The 18,788-nt window shown below is 38.7% G+C and overlaps 1 protein-coding gene across 3 annotated transcripts in view; it reads left to right on the plus strand.

The window, feature by feature from the left end:
- Nucleotides 1-18,788, plus strand: part of ccser1 (coiled-coil serine-rich protein 1) — a 91,380-nt gene that overhangs the window by 64,157 nt on the left and 8,435 nt on the right. Inside the window, exon 10 of one of the 3 annotated variants that reach the window (XM_017468686.3) lies at nucleotides 4,547-4,582. The exons of the other annotated variants lie outside the window; for them this stretch is intronic. Coding sequence (XP_017324175.1) covers nucleotides 4,547-4,549 — 3 coding nt within the window. The 3' untranslated portion in view covers nucleotides 4,550-4,582. The remainder of the gene's footprint in view (nucleotides 1-4,546; nucleotides 4,583-18,788) is intronic. 3 annotated transcript variants of the gene reach the window in all.

Below are 18,788 nucleotides of genomic sequence, written 5' to 3' on the forward strand. Positions count from 1 at the left end.
ACATTTACATGTAGTTTATAAAATAGCACTTGATCATCCTGGTAGTTAGCATTTTTATTCTAATTGTGCACACGTTTTAGTTGAGCCATAGCATGCTAAATCGAGGTTGTAAAAGCATAATATTTGCAAAGAATGTAGGCCATTTTATCAAGCTTTTAGTCATAGCCATATTATAGTTATATCAAGCTGTCAGACTGCGGTGCTGGACTTTATTCTGTCCCTCACTTGAGCCAGTATGGCACAAGAAAAAGTCCAAAGTAAGAATTGTGCACAACCAAGGCACATTTCAGACAAACTGTCTTTTTGGGTTTGTTTGGTGGGTTTAAGGATTCACCTGTACAGTGCTCTGACCGTGATCATAATGTGGATGTATGAGTGAACTGTTTATCAATCTTGCTCCAAAGATACGTTGTGTGCTTTAACTTCCAGGGCCACGCTTGTGCCTTGTCTCGCAGTTAACCGTGTGAGTTCTTCCCACAACCATGTGGTGCTTCATACAAAGCATTCCATACAACCGTGGCTCAGAGAACTATACACCGTTACTTCCTCACTGATGCTTCTGGATTCTTGCCTGCTTTTTCGAGACGTCTACATCTTGTCTTTTTTGCTCAGCCCATCCAATTCATGCCTGCCGAGCTTTATCTCTCTCTCTCTCTCTCTCTCTCTCTCGGTCTCTCTCTCACTCTCTCTCTCTCTCTCTCTCTCTCTCTCTCTCTCTCTCTCTGTAGCTGTCATGGGAAATATATTTCCCATCTCCCATCTAATTCCCATATATTTCCCCTTGTTGCTCTTGTATGCATGTGTATAGTCTCGGCTTTAACAATCAGTAATGGTACTTAACAAATTACAGCTTCAAGTGTGGCCTTTTTATGCCGTATCTCCTGACATTAGATGGAGTTCTTGATCTGTCCTTCAAAGAACAGACATTTCCAGTTTAAACGCTTAAAGCCAGCTTCACATTTATTTTGTATTTAATCCCCCAGAAGTGCTGCTTCAAAGATGAAGGGAAAACTCAGAGAACCACATACATTTACTGCCCTTGTGTAGGCATAAGTATATTGAATGATAATCCACGCAGACAGAGGCATGAGAATGGCAACTCTCTGCCCAAAGCGTCTGGATTGGGAAGATGAAAGCGGCATGTTTATTCAGGAGGAGGAGCTGGTTGCAGGAAGGCAGAAGGCCGTACATGCTTTGATCCACTTTTTACTTTTTTTCTTTCTTTCTTTTTTTTTAAACTGATGTATGCAAAACACATGAATATGTAGTGTACACTGAATGATACCAAAATTGCAAACAAAGTGTATGATTTACTTCGAAGTAATTTTTTATTAAATAATCTTCTCCTCTATATTTATTTCTTTATTTTTTTGGTCTAAGTTGGGTATGCCCCTGTGGGATACTTCTTGGAAATGGATAATTTAGTGCAGATTATCAAAGATGGAAAGTTGTGCTCATGGACACACACATTGTGCTCATGGAAATGAGATTGTTTCCTTCAAGCTTCACAGCATAGTTTAGTAAAGCACTAATTTGGTACCTAATCTACTTACATGCATGGTAGGAATTACATGTGGCACATTGTTCCTTTCAGAAAATACAATAATACAAAGATTTCAAAATCATAGAATTTGGTTTATTTTTGTGCTCTTCATGATTGCCATTCCTGGGAGTTCTGCACACGGCTGTTGACAAGTGAGTGAACGTTTTCAAGTGTGTCTCACGCAGTAATGAAGTGCTGATCTGCGCCACTATGATTTGGATAAAGCATTGGAGTATGGCCAGACAGCAGGCAGGCGGTAGCAGCTAATGAGACAGCATCCCTCAGGAAGGTGCGTGGGCTCCAAGCAACCACTGCCGTTCCTTAGGTCCCATAGCTTTGGCCTTATGGCTGTATCCATCTTGTCTCATCCAGCACACCATCATCAGCTGGAGAGGATCTGTCTGCCTCTGCCTTTTTCTTAGTTTTATCTTTGAAATTTTTTTCTCGGGCAGGAGAGTAGGAAGGTGAGGCTCTTGGAAGAAGAAGCTTGGAGTGGGGGAGAGAGAGAACACTTGATGATGAGGCGTGTATTTTTAAATGCTTATGGACTTAATAGTGAGATGGATAGACATGAAAGCATAAAGGGACTTGAAGAAGGGGTGCGAGTGTGTGTTATAATAATGCAGTCTTTCTAAATGTTATTGGAGAGTATGGCGAGATAGATGCGCTTTTTAAGCGCAGAAGTGTGCACCTCTAGGCCCGTCATTAACACAGTGCTCCATCTGGGCTTAGTGCTAAGGCATCATCAGGTGTGATGCCAAACATGTGTGGGTGATTGTGTGAAAACATGAAGCAGCAGGCAGGTTGGAGGACACTCGTGTTTTTTTTTTTTTTTTTTTTTTTTTTTTTTTTTTTTTAAATGAAGTGTCATGCCAGTTGATTAAGTAGTTCTTCAGGGATGAATGTTAAGTGCATTTTTCCTAGCCCCTAATATATGCTGTCCTTTTGAAAATGTCATTGTTTGTGTAATCATGCAATATCTCTTGTATGGTTATGCTCACACTGTAGCCTCGCTTTACTTTAATAACTTTGTCAGGGTAATGACTCCAGCCCAAAATGAGCATCAGAAATATTAAGTCCCGGTACACTTGTCTGGCTGCAGGCTGGGCTGTGGGGTATTTAGATATTAGTGGAAGGTGTGTGCCGCACACTCTCTGTCTCTCTCTTGTCCCTCAATTCTTCCCCTCAAGGGCCAATGTGTGACAGAATGCACAGGCGACACCTCACCAGGGACAGATGGCTGGGAGAGGCAAGAACATTGTGGCAAGAATCTAATAAAGAATTATATCATCAATGACACCAATCTTAGTGTTTATTCTTGGTTGTGGCCTCGAGTCTTTTTTATTTATTTTGTTGTTTTTTGTAGGTTGGTGTACAGTTTTATATGTACAGTATCAACAGAAACATTGCACTCCTTGTCTTTTAATCTACGTGTTGCACAGACATTTGATTTTGAAGTGCTTAGATTTACGAATGTTTAAGAATAACTAATCAGATCAACAGTTAGTATTACTGAGCATTTAAGTTGCCCACGTAAGACCTCTCCGCTGTTATATACCTGCCTCACCGGGGAAGGTGAAGGCTAACACATTCTTTGCTCCAAAACACATGAAACCAGCCACTACATTGTTTCGAATTTCTGCTCATGCTGCATCACAGGGCAGCATATCACACTCAGAGGAAAGCGCAATATGTCCTCTTTTGCATGAGCTCACAGATGCCCATGATTGGCTAGTGCTGCGATGATTGACAGGGGAGAGAGGGTATGCAGTCCCTTCCACCCAGACAGCACAGCCAATTTTGCTTTCTTGGCTTCCAGTCATGGATTGCTGCAGCATCATCGGGATTCAAACTTGCGACAGTAGAGCGTTTTCTTTTCCCACTCGGGAGCACACATTACTGAACATTTACATTTTTTTTAGTTTACTTTCTTACTTTCCTCCCTATGAAATTCTTGGCCTCTGGCATTTGATAGTGTAGTCATGTCTGTGTGTACTCCAGATGTCAGTGAAAACATCCATTTGCTTGAATGGATTTTTCAACAGTTAAAGAAATAATTACATTCCCCAGTTTTACTAAATGCTACAGATGACCATTTTCAGTTGTTTCAAGTCCCCTTACCACTGCCACCCCCCACCCCTAAGGTGTTTTATTTTTTCTCTGCACTCAGTACCTCTAAATACATTTTGCAGCATGAATCACTCTCCCACCTACTGGTTCCTTAAGCATCTGCTGGTTCACTCCCCCCCAAGATATCTTAAACAGTGTTCAGAATCTCCTCTTTCTTCAAAGAACACCTTTTCTGTTCCATGTTGATTAGATTTGTTGAGCCTATACTATAGTGTAATGTAATTTTTCCTACCTAACACGGCACTGATTTAAAACAGTCTGTATTTGTAAATAATTGAAACTGTTTATCTGTTCTAATTTGGTAACAATTTAACAATGCCTCGGTGGGCTTGCTTCAACCAAACACCATAATTGACTCTTTGGTGACATTAGACCATTCATCTTTAAGTCATGTGGCATACTGCAGTTGTTGTCTGACTGCTAATGATCTGTTCCTGAATATAAAGCACATTTGATACTTGTAAAGAATTATGTAAGGAAAAAATATCCAAGCCGCAGTATGTTATGATGATGAATAGCCACAGTAGTAAAACAGATTATTGTAAACACAATTAATAAATAAATAAATTCATAAATACAGCTCATTTTAATGTGCTTTGTAGGAAGTGTTTTTCCCCTCCTTAACAGTCCTGAAATGTTAATCTGTACACCTGTTTTTCTTGATCTTCCCTTGATGCACTGTTTGAATTCTAAGGTATCATTATATCTGCATAACGACACACCATTCCAGTTTGTCTCACCATGTACACCTTTTGTTCTCCTTTCACTTCATTTTATATTCAGTTTTTATTCGTGTTTTGCATGCATCATGTTCATCTTTCTGTTTCTTGTTGTGTTCTCTTGTCCCTCCCTCATCCTTCCTTGTGGGCGCAGTGAGCAACACGAGGCTGTGATGGAGGCAGAATGCAGGTAGGGGGTATCTCTGTATGAAGCAGGCCTGTCTGACTCTAATCAAAGTCAGGTCGCTTTTCTCCGCCAATCTTCACCCTGGTTAATTAAGGGAAACAGCAGAGCTTTTGAAATTGCATCATCGAATAATATAATTGCTTAACTGCTGCGGCGCTCCTTCTGAAATTAAAGTGATTGTTGGGTCGTAATCTTATCTGTAATCTTAATCGGGGGGCATGTTGATTATGTGGTGTCTTTTCATCAATGCTTACCAAATCTATAGCCGTTTTCCTACGAAATTATGCCGTCTTTTTGTTAATGTTTGTTCCCGTGTGGCACTGTTTTTAATTCTACTTGCCTCTAGGTTGCATGTAGACTTTTAGCACTTATTACACAAATACAAATCAAGACATGGACTGAACAGGACAATAAACGATAACAGCGAGGAGAAATGGAAGCGGGTTTATAGTGGAGAATATATTTAGGCAGTTATATAAATTCCTACTTTGTATGTAATGTGGAGGAATTTGAAGGAAGAAAAAAAAAATACCACCACAAACACAGTCAAGCAACCCAGTAGAAAGCAGAAAATGGAGATGGGATGCAAATCACACCAGTCACCCCCCATTAGCTCTGTGGGTGCCGAGTAGGTGTTTTAATGTGAGTAAAAATTGAAGTCCTGCTGTTCTGCCTTTCTCAGTGCCATTGCTTTGTGTTAGATTTTGGGTGGTAGCGTGAAAGTCTGTCATTTGTTAACGTTCTGTATATGTAGTAGATAAAGGAGTTAAACAGTAGTGTATTGTGGTGTACTGTGAATCTTTTTTTGTGTGTGATTTGAGCATAGCCTGATGTTTTATTAGGTGGAAGGGCATGTAAGGTAAACCAAGATTATGTACCAAAAGCTACAGACCGACATCTGTTTCATTAATTCAGAAAGAGGTTAGAGAGCCTTGCAGGTGTGAACTTTATAGAGCGGTGCCAGGATTCGGACTCTGTTGATCCATTGCGTGTACAGTGCAAAAGTCTTATTGCACTGCAGAGAGTACTTTATGATCTCTGGACGTACTCCCACTTACAAAGCTCAAGGGCACACATAATGGAAATATGTTATTGATATCAGAAAGCCTGTGCTCTCATAGGTTTTTGCTGGACAAATTTGGGTACTTCAGACAAACTTTCGAAACATTTGTCATGATGTTATAATAATTCTCACGACATTGAATTTACTGACATGTGAGTTGACGACAGAGATATTATATTTATATTATTTAACTTCAAATATTACCGTTTCAGAGGAAATGATGAATACCTGTACTACCTCAAATGTGTTTTTTTTTTTTTTTTTAAATTATAATTTCACACATTTATTAATTATTTTAGATACTTCAGAATGTAAAATTGAAGTACAGTGTTAAAGGATCACATTCACGTTAGTTTCGTGTATTATTGTTTCTGTTTTTAGTTTCAACTTAATGACCATTGTGGTTTTGCATGATTCAGTTTGACCCCAGGTATAGTAAACACTAATTCTGTTACTTTAGTAATGACAAGTTCATTGATGCAAATTATATTATAAACATTTTTGGTTATATTATTATTATTATTATTATTATTAGATTGATTCATTCATTTGCAGTCAAGAACCTGTGTTTAGAACATGTTCTTCATTGAGCCTGTATCAGATGTTTCAGTATCTGGTTTCTTAGATATGGTTGGCTACAGGTGGAAAAGCAGAGTATGTTTGGTTGATGGATTAAATTTTGCGAAGAGACTGGGAGATTGATGTATTATTAAGCAGCCTCCAGGCCACTGTCTATTATTGGAGTTGTTGGTTCAGGCTTGTAACAGTCAGCGCTCAGCCAGAGAGGATGTGTACTTTTGTTGTGGGATGACATTGTAGTTTATTCCACAGCAGTGAAAAAGTACCCATATAAATATTTCAGAAGACACTGAAAGAAATAATTGGTTTCATATTTGTTTTAGGACAACTTGAACCGCAATCAGATCTGCTGCCCTCAGTGTACAGGGCAAAAAAAAATCCCTTTCTTAGCCAAAAGATCCAGCAAAATAGACTTTACCACTATTGTCCGTATAGCAGTTGAACTGAAACCATTATTTCGTCCTGATTAGATTAATTAAATGATTGATATCAACATTTGGCCTCTATGTGGAGCAGAGAAAAAAAAATATAATTTGTACAGGATAAAGGTACTTGCATTAAAATAATTAATAATTAAGTTGTCATTATGGAATAATGGGTCATTTAGTAATTAGACCTAATTCACAGCATTTAATCAGATCTGATGGAAATCATGTGTTGCAAGCACTAATTAATTCTAGATTAATAAACCACTTTTCTGTATTGCTTGAAATTTCTAAATGTCTGCATGCTGCTCTTTTGCAGACATTAAAGCACTGCTGGGCTTTGATATGATCCAAAGCATTATAAGATCAATATCTTAGCTGAAGTATACAGATGATCTTTCAGCATTGTGTAATCTCTCTCTTTGTGTTTATAGCAGGGATAGCATTTTCCATTAGTTATCTGCTTCACTTCTTTTTTTATTTTTATTTATTAGGGCCCGAGCACCAGAGGTGCAGGCCGAGAGTGGCCTTCACAGAAGGTGCAAAGCCCTATTGTTTTTGGCGTGTTTATTGTTATTATTATTTTATTTAGCGAAAATGAATTAAATTTGGCATACGCATCATACCTGGCGAAAATTAAAACATGATGTAGTGAATAGGCTTGGCTGTGGAATTTTGAATTTTCTCAGAGGAGCACAAGATTTGGTATGGTCTTTGCACTCATCATGTAGGGCAAGGTTCAGTTGGTAGTGCCTGACTCCGCCCAAAAGGAGTTCAGTCATGTTGGCTAGAATGTTGGGTTTTCAAACATTCCCATGGTGTATTGAGAGGCTTACAATTTCTATTTCTGTTTGGACAGCTTTTCATTTGGTGTTGCAGTTTAGCATAGGTGTGCCTCCTGACACCACCTATGTTTTGGATGCAAATTTAACACCCTTGTAATGCGCACAATGTCAGGGAAATTTGGCGTACTCATCACATTTGCCCAGATTTTATAATTCTTTGGTCATTTCTTTTAAGTTTTGGCCAGTTGACTCCATAGCACCCTCTTACATTTCTGAATTAGTTTATTGTTGTGGTTGCCACAAAGTTTCTTTTATATTTACGAATTTTGGTGGAGACATTGTCTACATCATGTCGGACAAATTTCCCATTGGCTTGTATTAGCTCCCCGCCAAGAGGAAGTCGGCCATTTTGAAAGTTTCATGTGTCTTTATAAAATTTTAACAAACTTTTTCATACTCCTTCTACAAAGATAATAACTTGAAATGTAATTATTATAAACTCCAGACATATGCGATTATAAATTGCAAAGGAATAGTGGATATCTTAAACGAGGATGTAATGGTGGGCAATAGGTTTGCTTGACCCACAGCACTAAATCAGATTCAGAGGTTTTAATGGTAAGGAGACAGTTGGTTTGACAGTCATGAAATGAGTTAGTCAGAGCATGAATGTCATCATTGTACAAATTTTTTACATTGGTTTGCGTGACTCCGCCCAACAAAGTTGGCCAATTTTGGTATTTTTTCTATATTTTTCAGAAATTCTTTCATACTCCTAGAGAGTTCAGAGGATTTCCTTTAAATTTGGTTGGAATAAACTTCAGGTATATGATTATAAATTGCCAAGGAATAGTGGATTTCTCAAATGAGGACATAACTGATTTGCATGAGACGCCACACCTAAAAAGGAGGACATAACTTGATGATATTTGGTTTGATCAGCCTCAATTTGTGCATGACTACTAATGTGTCACTCCTGATTACAATAATGTGACAATTATGAGTCCTTGTTATAGTGCCACCTAGACTGAAACTCTTATATTGCACTGTAAAGAGTTTATATGGGTTTACCATATGGATTCATGTTGATTTACTAGAGGGTTTGTCTGATTTGCTTGACAAATAGTCACGTAAACCTAGAAAATTAAGGTGGAAGATTAATTTGTTTTGGGTTCTGTGATTTAAGGTGTTGTCATTGCCATAAATGATACCATGCTAAATAGGAAGTGTGAATAATTCTGTGCTGGTTTGAATGATGGGCTTCAAACTTCAAGTAGTTACTCAATAGCAAGTCCTGATTACATCCATTTGACTTGCATGCTTTTAGTTGTAGCATCATCTATATGGAAAAGTAGGGGCACTGCACTTTGATATACCTGTATGAGGTTTGTTTGATTTACTTGCAATTTGCCTGCATCAATGTGTTGACACAGTCTGTTTGTGTGTCAAATTTTCCTGCATGGGTGCTTCAGGCAGAAATGGCATGGCATACACATGAAGCCAAATAGAGTTGAAAATATAGGTAACATGTAGATGCTGAAAGAGAAAGAGCACAAAGATATAGTTTGTAAATCCACTTGTGGTGAGAGCCTATATTTGTAAAGGTGTAGTTGAGGCTAGTAGGCACATTTTCTACTGTGTTACAGGATGTAATGACAAACTGGAACTGTGTAGAACTTTGTGCTGTTTTGAAGGAAGTCTTATATTAACTTGTTTATTGAATAGACATTGTCAATCATGCCCATTTGGATAGCATAGAATATAATAATGGTGGTGTCTATTTAAAAGGAGTGTAATGCATGCAAACATAGGTCTTTAGCAGATTTGTTGGACATTTATTTAACAAAAAGTAGAGAGAATAGTGAATATGTAATTAAAGAGAGAGTCGATTTGTAAATCAAGGTTGTTACGGTGGATTCCTAATGTAATGACAAACACAAAGCTTTGCTTGGAGCTTTGGCTTAGCTGTCAGGATGATGTGTGATGTGGATTTTGTGCTTTTAGTTATAGCGCCACCTATATGAAAAACTAGGTGCACTGCACTTTGTAGTAACTTGTAGCTACAAAAGTCAATCCTGGTCATACACATTCACTTTACTATATATTTATAGTTAAAAAATTATTGACATTTCATTTAATGTGATATTAATTCACCAAACCTTGTTTCATCAGCCACATGTGGAACATAAGTTCACCTACAAAAATGTATTTCAAGTATCCCATTTAGTTGGCCCTAAGGTCAGCTATTGTGTGACCGTGTCTGTATCAACAAGTGTCTCTTTGTGCATTTTTGGGTACGCACAACTTTCACTGTCATGCACACCATTACAAAGTCATGTGTATTCATGTGCGTTCAGCTTGTTTGTTAGGATGTATCAGATCAAAATAAGTCAAATCGGAACAAGTTACTAGCAAAGCTCTGATGCCATTAATACATTTCTGTAACACAGTCTTGCCTGCCAAAATATTTAATTATCTTAGCTTTACTAATATAATAACAAATCTATGAGCAAAAACCTTAGTGTTAATTCTACAATAGCCATTTAAGTCAAAAGCTCACCGTGAAACTAAGGCGCCAGTTTCTTCTTCACCGGGGCCTGATGTCAATCTTCACCATTACAATTTGGCACCACACTATTCATATCATATTTTCACTGCGAAGGCCCTTCGTCCCCCGTGACAGGCGGACCTCTCATTAAATATTGCTTGTATTTAAGGTATATATACTTATCATAAAAAAATGCTACAGCTGTTCTTTTTTGTTTTATTTTTTATTTAAATTCAGTCTCTGTTTGGTTTTCCCTCTAAGTCTGCCCAGGCCACATCAGCATTTTTGTGAGCATTTGAAGGACCATAATCTAAGGCTATTCCTTTTAACATTAACTATTCTATCAGTTAACACCAGTCAACCGTTTTCACACTTCCCTATTTATGAATGTTAAAGCCTAAGTAGAAGCATTTCAGAACTTCCAGTGAGGCAGCAAATACATCTTGCAATCATTGCAGCATCCCTAAATGCACATATAATTCAAGCAAACATCCCTGACTTTCACTCATTTCCCACCGATATGCTTTTGAGAGAGAAATGGCTTTACTAGGATAAGGATGAGCAGCACAAGTGTATGTAGCCAGAATTTTAAAAAATCTGACTTCTTGAAAACCACTGGTTGTAAATGTCAGAAACATGGGACTATACCCATTCGATTTAAATGGACAGATAAAACATCTGTTATCCAGTGAAATGTTTTAGACAAACTCAGAAAAGATAGCGGTGTATAGATCCATGACTATGCAGCTGTTCCTCCTCCAGATAGGTGAACATTTGTACATTATAATGCGAAAAGTATGTGGACACTCATCCATCACACCCATATGTGCTTTTTGAACATTCCATTCCAAAGTTGACATGGCTTTTACTGCTATAACAGCCTCCACTCTTCTGGGAAGGCTTTCCACTAGGTTTTCACCTTGGCTTTGCTCATTCAGCCACAAAAGCATTGCTGAGGTAAAGTGATGTGTTGTGAGAAGGTGTGGCACTCATTTGGCATTCAAATTGATCCCAAACATGTTTGGTGGGGTTGAGGACAGGGCTCTGTGCAGGACACTCAAGTTTTTCCATGTCAGCCTTGGCACACCAAGTCTTTATGGAAGGTTATAAGTTTAAATCCCAGTACCACCAAGCTGTCACTGCTGGGCCCTTACTCCTCAACTGCTCAGTTGTATAAATGAGATGAATGTTAGCTGCTCTGGATAAGGCCCTCTGCCAAATGCCGTAAATGTCATGTTGGAATATGTTTGGGCCACTTAGTTCCAGTAAAAGGAGTTCTTACAGCATACAAAAGCATTCTTTACAACTGTGTGTTTTCAACATTTTGGGGAATTCTCACATGGGTGTGCTCAGGCAGGTATCCAAAAACTTTTGGCCGTATATTGTAAATATGTTATAAATACTATCAAATGACAATTTTTTATCACACCCTGATTGTTGTGAATGGTAGCTGGTAGCTAGCTAGTTTGTTGGTGCGGTGTTCATTAGCTACTGCAATGAATGACTTAAACAAATGAGGTAGCTGTGTAAAAAGTGTGAAAAATGTAGATATTTATTGCTTACCTTAATCCTGAATATACTGTGATTAGTTTGGACTCACTGCATCCCATTCATTTCAGTAACATACAATGTTCACTGTGGCAACCGAAACTCTACTGTTCATTACCACAACATATCACTTTTCTAGGAATAAGAAAGGGGTAATAGAAACTATTTAAGAAGAACTCACATTGGCTTATTTCTGCTAAGAGCATGTTCATAGTCTCCCATATCTCTCGTCTCCATCGACATTTTTCCCTCCAACCTATTTCTATGTCTCTACACTGGGCGATACATTTCAGGATTTGTAGTCAGTGACTGAATCACACTAAAGGCCAACACAGAGCATTTTCTGAATAATTTGTAGATACTGGTCTGACGTGCATTTAAATACAGCAGATACAGTACAGTGCTGTGAAAAAGTATTTGCCCTATCCTAATTTCTTCTGTTTTTGTGTATACAGTGTCCTCCACTAATATTGGCACCTTTGGTAAATATGAGCAAAGAAGGCTGTGAAAATTTGTATTTATTGTTTAACCTTTTTGATCTTTTGTTAAAAAAAAATCACAAAAATTGTCTCATGGATATCAGACAATTGCAAACACAACACAGGTTTATGAAAAAAAATCTTTGTCAAATATTGGTGTGCAACAATTATTGGCACCCTTTTAATCAATACATTGTGCTACCTCCCTTTGCCAAGATAAATGCTCTGAGTCTTCTCCTATAATGCCTGATGAGGTTGGAGAATACATGGCAAGGGATCTGAGACCATTCCTCCATACAGAATCTCTCCAGATCCTTCAAATTTAGAGGTCCATGCTGGTGGACTCTCCTCTTCAGTTCATCCCACAGATTTTCCATGGGTTTCAAGTCAGGGGACTGGAATGGCCATGGCAGGAACTTGATTTTGTGGTCAGTAAACCATTTTTGTCTTGATTTTGATGTATGTTTTGGATGCTGGAAGATCCAGCCATGGCCCATTTTAAGCTTTCTGGCAGAAGCAGTCAGGTTTTCATTTAATATATGTTGATATTTGATAGTCCATGTATCCTCAGAAAATGTCCAGGTCCTCTGGCAGAAAAACAGCCTCAAAACATTAAAGAGCCACCACCATATTTAACCGTGAGCATGAGGTACTTTTCATATGGCTACCTTTCTGTGTGCGCCAAAACCACGTCTGGTGTTTATTGCCAAAAATCTCTATTTTGGTTTCATCTGACCATAGAACCCGATCCCATTAGAAGTTCCAGTAGTGTCTGGCAAACTGAAGACGCTTGAGTGACCTTTGATTGTAGTTTTGGAGACTTTCTGACCCCAAGACGAAACTAACTTCTGCAATTCTCCAGCAGTGATCCTTGGAGATTCTTTGGCTACTCGAACCATCTTCTTCACAGTGTGTTGAGACAATATTGACACATGTCCTCTTCCAGGTTGATTCATAACATTTCCAGTTGACTGGAACTTCTTTATTATTGCCCTGATGGTGGAAATGGGCATGTTCAATCCTTCTGCTATTTTCTTATAGCCACTTCCCATTTTGTGAAGCTCAACAGCCTTTTGCCGCACATCACAGCTATATTCCTTGGACTTACCCATTGTTATGAATGACTAAGGGAATTTGTCCTATGCCACCAGGAAGTCATAGTGTACTAAAAAACTGTCAAATATCAATGGGAATATACATCAAATATATTTATCGTATATGAATTCATAGGGCTGCACACCTATATTTAACAGATATATTTTTTAGATAAACCTGTGTTGTGTTTGCAGTTGTTTGATATCCATGAGAGTGGAGTATATATATATTTTTAACAAAAGATCAAAAGGTTTAACAATAAAGAATTTTTCACAGCCTTCTTTGCTCATATTTACTAAGGGTGCCAATTTTAGTGGAGGGCAATTTATCTCATACTAAATTGTTTCAAAGGCAACCTGAGTAAACACAAAATACAGTTTTTAAATGATAATGTTATTTATTGAAGCAAAACAATTATCCATTACCAACTGGGCCTGTGGAAAATGTATTTGCCCCCCCATTAGTTACTATTTCCCCAAATCTATGAAGCTGCATTCATAATGGGGTTCAGCTGGATGGGGTTCTTGCATCAATAAAGGTCACTGTTCATGACTCCACTATCAGAAAGACACTGGACATAAATGACATCCATGGAAGAGTGGCGAGGTGAAAACCACTGCTAACCCAGAAGAACATTAAGGCTCCTCTGAAATTTGCCAAAACAGACCTTGATGATCCTCAAAACTTTTGGGAGAATGCTCTGTGGATTGAGTCGAAAGTGGAACTGTTTGGAAGACAGGGGTCCCTTTACACCTGGCGTAAACCAAACACAGAATTCCACAAAAAGAACACCACACCTACGTTCAAGCATGGTGGAGGAAGTGTGATGGTGTGGAGATGCTTTGCTGATTCAGGGCCTGGGCAACTTGCAATTATTGAGGAAAACATGAATTCTGCTCTCTACCAGAAAAACCTAAAGGAGAATGTTCAGTCCATAAATTGAAACTCAAGCGCAATTGATTTATGCAGCAAGACAAAGATCCAAAGCGTAGGAGTAAGTCCTAGTCCTAGAAGTAAGTGAAAGACCAATCTCCAGGTATTGGAAGAGTTTGCTTGCAGTTATTGCTGCTAAAGGTGGCACAAACAGATTTAAATTTTAAGGGGGCAATTACTTTTTCACTTTGGTGATAGATGTTGGACAACTGTTTTTGCTTCAGTTTAAAAAAAAAAAAACTGTATTGTGTGTTTACTCAGGTTGCCTTTGTTTTATGTTGTATTTCGTTTGACGATTTAAAACTACTTAGTATGAGATATAAACAAAACCAGAAGAAATCAGGATGAAAAATACTTTTTCACAGCACTATAGGCCTTGATTTTAGTTGGCTTTTCAGCCTTGTGAGTTGCAAGCCTCTGCAGGCTATACATGTACAGAACGTGGGTGCTGAGTACGTTACAGGTCTAGATGGTCTGAAAATCTTGAATAGTGGGTACTACAGGCTGGTAAAATATTTGTTTTTGAAAATTTGTGCTAGATTAGGCTAGATTTTGACACCTGTGCTCTACGTACTTCCTTCTTTCATAGGTATCATTTCATATTTCAGAGAAGGTTAAAACAATATTGCATTCAGAAAAAGCACAAAAAAACCCATTCATTCATTTATTCACTTGTGTTCAATAAGTGTTTTATCCTGGTCAGGATCATTGTGGATCCGTATCTTCTCCTGAGAGCTCTGTGCACAAGGCAGAAATGCACCCTAAATGGGACACACTGTCGGGCAGCAAACAAAAACTTTAGTCTTAATTTGGAATCTATGGTACTTAGTAACTTTCAGCAGTTGGTTTTTACAAAATTGTTGAGATCAGTTCATCTGAACTAAGAGCAGCTCAAACACCACACTGCAGCGAGGGAACTCTGTTCACTTCATTTCAATCTTAACAATCATAACCCTGACTTAATTTGCTTTTAGCCCAAATGAACCCTCCTGTCTATTATTTGCCAGTTGTGACACAGAGTCAGTGCCCAGTGATGCTGCAAACAACCTGAGACATGGGTGAATGCCTGTGCTGGATGCAGGTTTAAACCCCACAGCCATGATCAAGCTGAGATCTCAGACCCATAACGCTGCGCCGGTTTGACAGTCACACTCAACTTCCCCGCTTCCATTTTTACTTAACTGTACAGCGAGCTGTGACCTGCTTACACCACCGCTTACCCTGATGATTAAACAGCATCGTGAATTAGTCTGTGGCACTTTCAATTGTCAAACGAATTCTTTTATCATTCCTTCATTATTTTGTCCCGAGTGTTTAGAAGACAGTTTGATTTCTTTTGTCATGCAATATTGCGAGGCTTGCTAAGAATGTGCGGCTCCAAATTTGCAATCCAAACTGGCAGTCATTTGTCGAACATACGTGCCGCTCCCTCCGTATTATTGTTCTGTTTGCCAGAATGTTGTGAGCCCTGTCATTTACAAGGCAGCTGTCACAAAGATACACACTCACTCAATCTGTACCAATTTATATTTTGATCAGTCTGTATTGTAGTGGATTTGTTAAGTTAGGAGCGAAGGCTAGAAACGGCACAGACAGGGTACACTATCGGAGTGTTGAAAGCTTGCCATCCATTGAGGCCGGTCTTTACTTTGATTGAGATAAATGTAGTTGTCTTTCCCTTTTCAGGTTGGCTGGAGTGAAGTCCATTTTATCCAGTGCACTGAAAGGGCCCTTGTGTCAGAGATTCCTTTTACTTACAGCTATGGCTATACCTGAAACTCACAATCACTTTCGATTGGGTCCATTAAGGACTGTGTGTTATTTCCTGTTTTATTTTGTCCATAACAACAACTGCAGGGAGCAATTAGATTCTTCTTAACTCTTTGAGTACACCAGGGTATTTGTAGCATCAAACAAATCAAGAACTCATTAGGTCTGACTGACATAAGAGGGTGGGGGAGGAATCTGGAACAAAGCTGATCTGCAGTACTTATGTGATTTACTGACTAGAATGCATTGATGTTTTTTTTGGAACATCTTAATTGAATACCGCTGCAATCAGCATATTCATCAAAAGAGAGATTCGAGCGTTGTTCGTCTTTGAGAATAGGCTGGATTTAGAAATTAATTAGAGCTCCATTATCCTCTGGACTACAGATTGCAGCATGAGTATGATAGGAGAAGAGATTTGTGTGTGTGTGTGTGTGTGTGAGAGAGAGAGAGAGAGAGAGAGAGAGAGAGAGAGAGAAAGAAAGAGAAAGAAAGAAAGAAAGAGACAAGCTTGAGGCACAGAGGGATGTGACAGGGATCACAGCTCTCTTAGACCTCTTTTTTTCCTGACAGGGTCAGTTCAGAGCTGCTACATTCTGAAACACATCTACCAGTGACTCACAGTCAGCCAGTTCTTTTCCCCAGTAATATCAAACGAAAATATAACACATTATATGTGTAAGGCAGCAGTATGTGGGTGTGTAATCCCATATATTATCCATGTAGTGCATCACATATAGAACTTTTAAAGAGAAATGATTAACATGCTAGTAGGCTTTGCTGTACGTGGTATATTAAACTATTTTTACTCAATTTAGCAGCTTAAATACAATGACTGGGTGGCAAAATGTGTTCGGGAGGACTGTATAACACTGTTACATTTGTCTTGACTTAATTCAAAAGTATCTGAAAGTCTGGACCTTTATGGACATATATGAAATGCAAGGCCTCTGCAGCACACTGACGATTTGGAGAGTGTTTGGACGGTGCATCCTTTAAAGCAGATATCCTGTATCAGTGTCATTATTCACATTTAGTATAACCTATAAGCTGATTGGGTAGGCGGGGGTGGACTGTTGGCATCATATTTTCAAAGGGTTCTTAACGTCCTAAAAGAGTTCTAGCATGAAGCCATTTCTGATCCGGAAGCACTTTAGCCGTGTCTCGATATGCGTTCGTGTCCTTGTGTACTCGTTCTACGTCATCATCCACCGCCAGAGTTCAATTCCAATACTCCAGAACACAAGTAAACGGGATAAAATTACCCGGATGTGTTCTTGATATCAAGGATGCATCAGATGCAAATTTGTGAACACCGAACCAGCTTGGAACCCCAGAAGTCATTGCGGCAAAACAATGATGTATGATGAACACCTGACCCATAACTAAGTTTTAACATCCTTTTTAATGACAGTAACCTAAATATGCATCTAAAAAGGATGATTTTGTGATCTGATTTAGATTGAGATATATATGAGGTTGTTGAAAAGTCAAATTTATCCCTCAGAAGTATTTTAATTAATCTTCCATCCTGAGATAACGGTAAAACATGTTAGCTTAGATTTTAGTTAACGTGAGGTCGCAGTTGCAAACAGTGGGCTTACTACATAAAACATGCTTAATGAACTTTTGTATAGTCAGCCATTTAACAGTAAATCTATTAACCAGCTGAAACATATTACGTAGGGAGCACTGAAAAGACGACAACCCTGTCCCACTACTAGAAATGCACTGGGATGGTCAATTGTGCAACAGGAAGATTGTTGCACATCTCAGTTCTCAAAAAGATGTGTCCAGTATGTGTCTAGAGTATGTCCTCTTGTCCGTCATCGATCGTTCTTCCAAGGTAGCCTGGCAAGACCGGTCTTTGCATTCTTAGAACTGAGAAACAGCCTTTGATATAGGATTTGACATAGAACCTTTGAACAGTCCTACAGATTGACAGCTAAAGAACCCTTAAGGGGTTGAGATTTGAGCTTTTTTTTTTTTTGAGCTACAATTGGAGTATACTTGTAACTTGTCCATCAGGCACTGATTTTATTAGCTTTTAGTCAATCTGATTTTTAGTGATTAGTAAATGTGAGTGCTAAAATGTAATCAAGTAGGTTTCAAATGTAAATGAGGGAATCTGATTAAACACTACTAGAATGTTTAACAACAGATTAGAAATCATACTAAATCAAACAACTCATTCGCTGTGCATGATGATTGTGGACAGTTATGTCAAGAAATCAATAAAAGGGCAGATTATAAAATAGATTTAAAAACTTTATTTATGTCGTTATGCTGAGATGACTCAAAGTGCATATTGTTGTTACATAAATATGTTAAATCTGTACATTTAACCATTGAATGTGTGTGAATGTATGGGTATATGTTGGTGTCTCGGTGCACCTGCTGAGCCTGGCCCAGCGTCCAGGGATGATGTTACGTATCCATCACTGTTTAGTGGCATGCCCTCTGTGCCAGCCAAGGGACTTGCTCCTGTTTACCGCTGCCCTCCTCACCCACTAGTGGACAGATTCAGGACATTTCGAGTTCATTAGTCAAGCTAAAGTAGGACAGGTGCAGTCTGAACATCCTCCTTCCTTCTCTGGTTCTGAATTTACTGAGGTAGCATCAGTGTATGTGTGAAATTTATGAATTCTTTGGACCCTCCACGCATGCTTTCTTTCAGTTGGAGATGAATGATCTGTCAGCAAATTGGCTTCTGCTCTTTGCTTTTCCTTTTGCCATACACTTTAGAATTTTTCATCTCTTGGACGCTGAGAGGATCCCTGGCCCTCTGAATCGGATCTAACCCAGTTTACCCCAGCATAATTGGGAGAAAAGGCAACAACATGAACATTAATTCAATGGTCCTGTCTAGTCTACACATTCCGAATTGCCGAATAGGAATATTTTGCCACAGCAAAACTGAACAGCACAAATTTCCTATAGTTTTTCAAGATCGGGCAGACCACCCACAAAGGTTTCATATGATG

Source organism: Ictalurus punctatus, chromosome 5 (genome assembly GCF_001660625.3).
Source record: "Ictalurus punctatus breed USDA103 chromosome 5, Coco_2.0, whole genome shotgun sequence".
Lineage (NCBI taxonomy): Eukaryota > Metazoa > Chordata > Actinopteri > Siluriformes > Ictaluridae > Ictalurus > Ictalurus punctatus.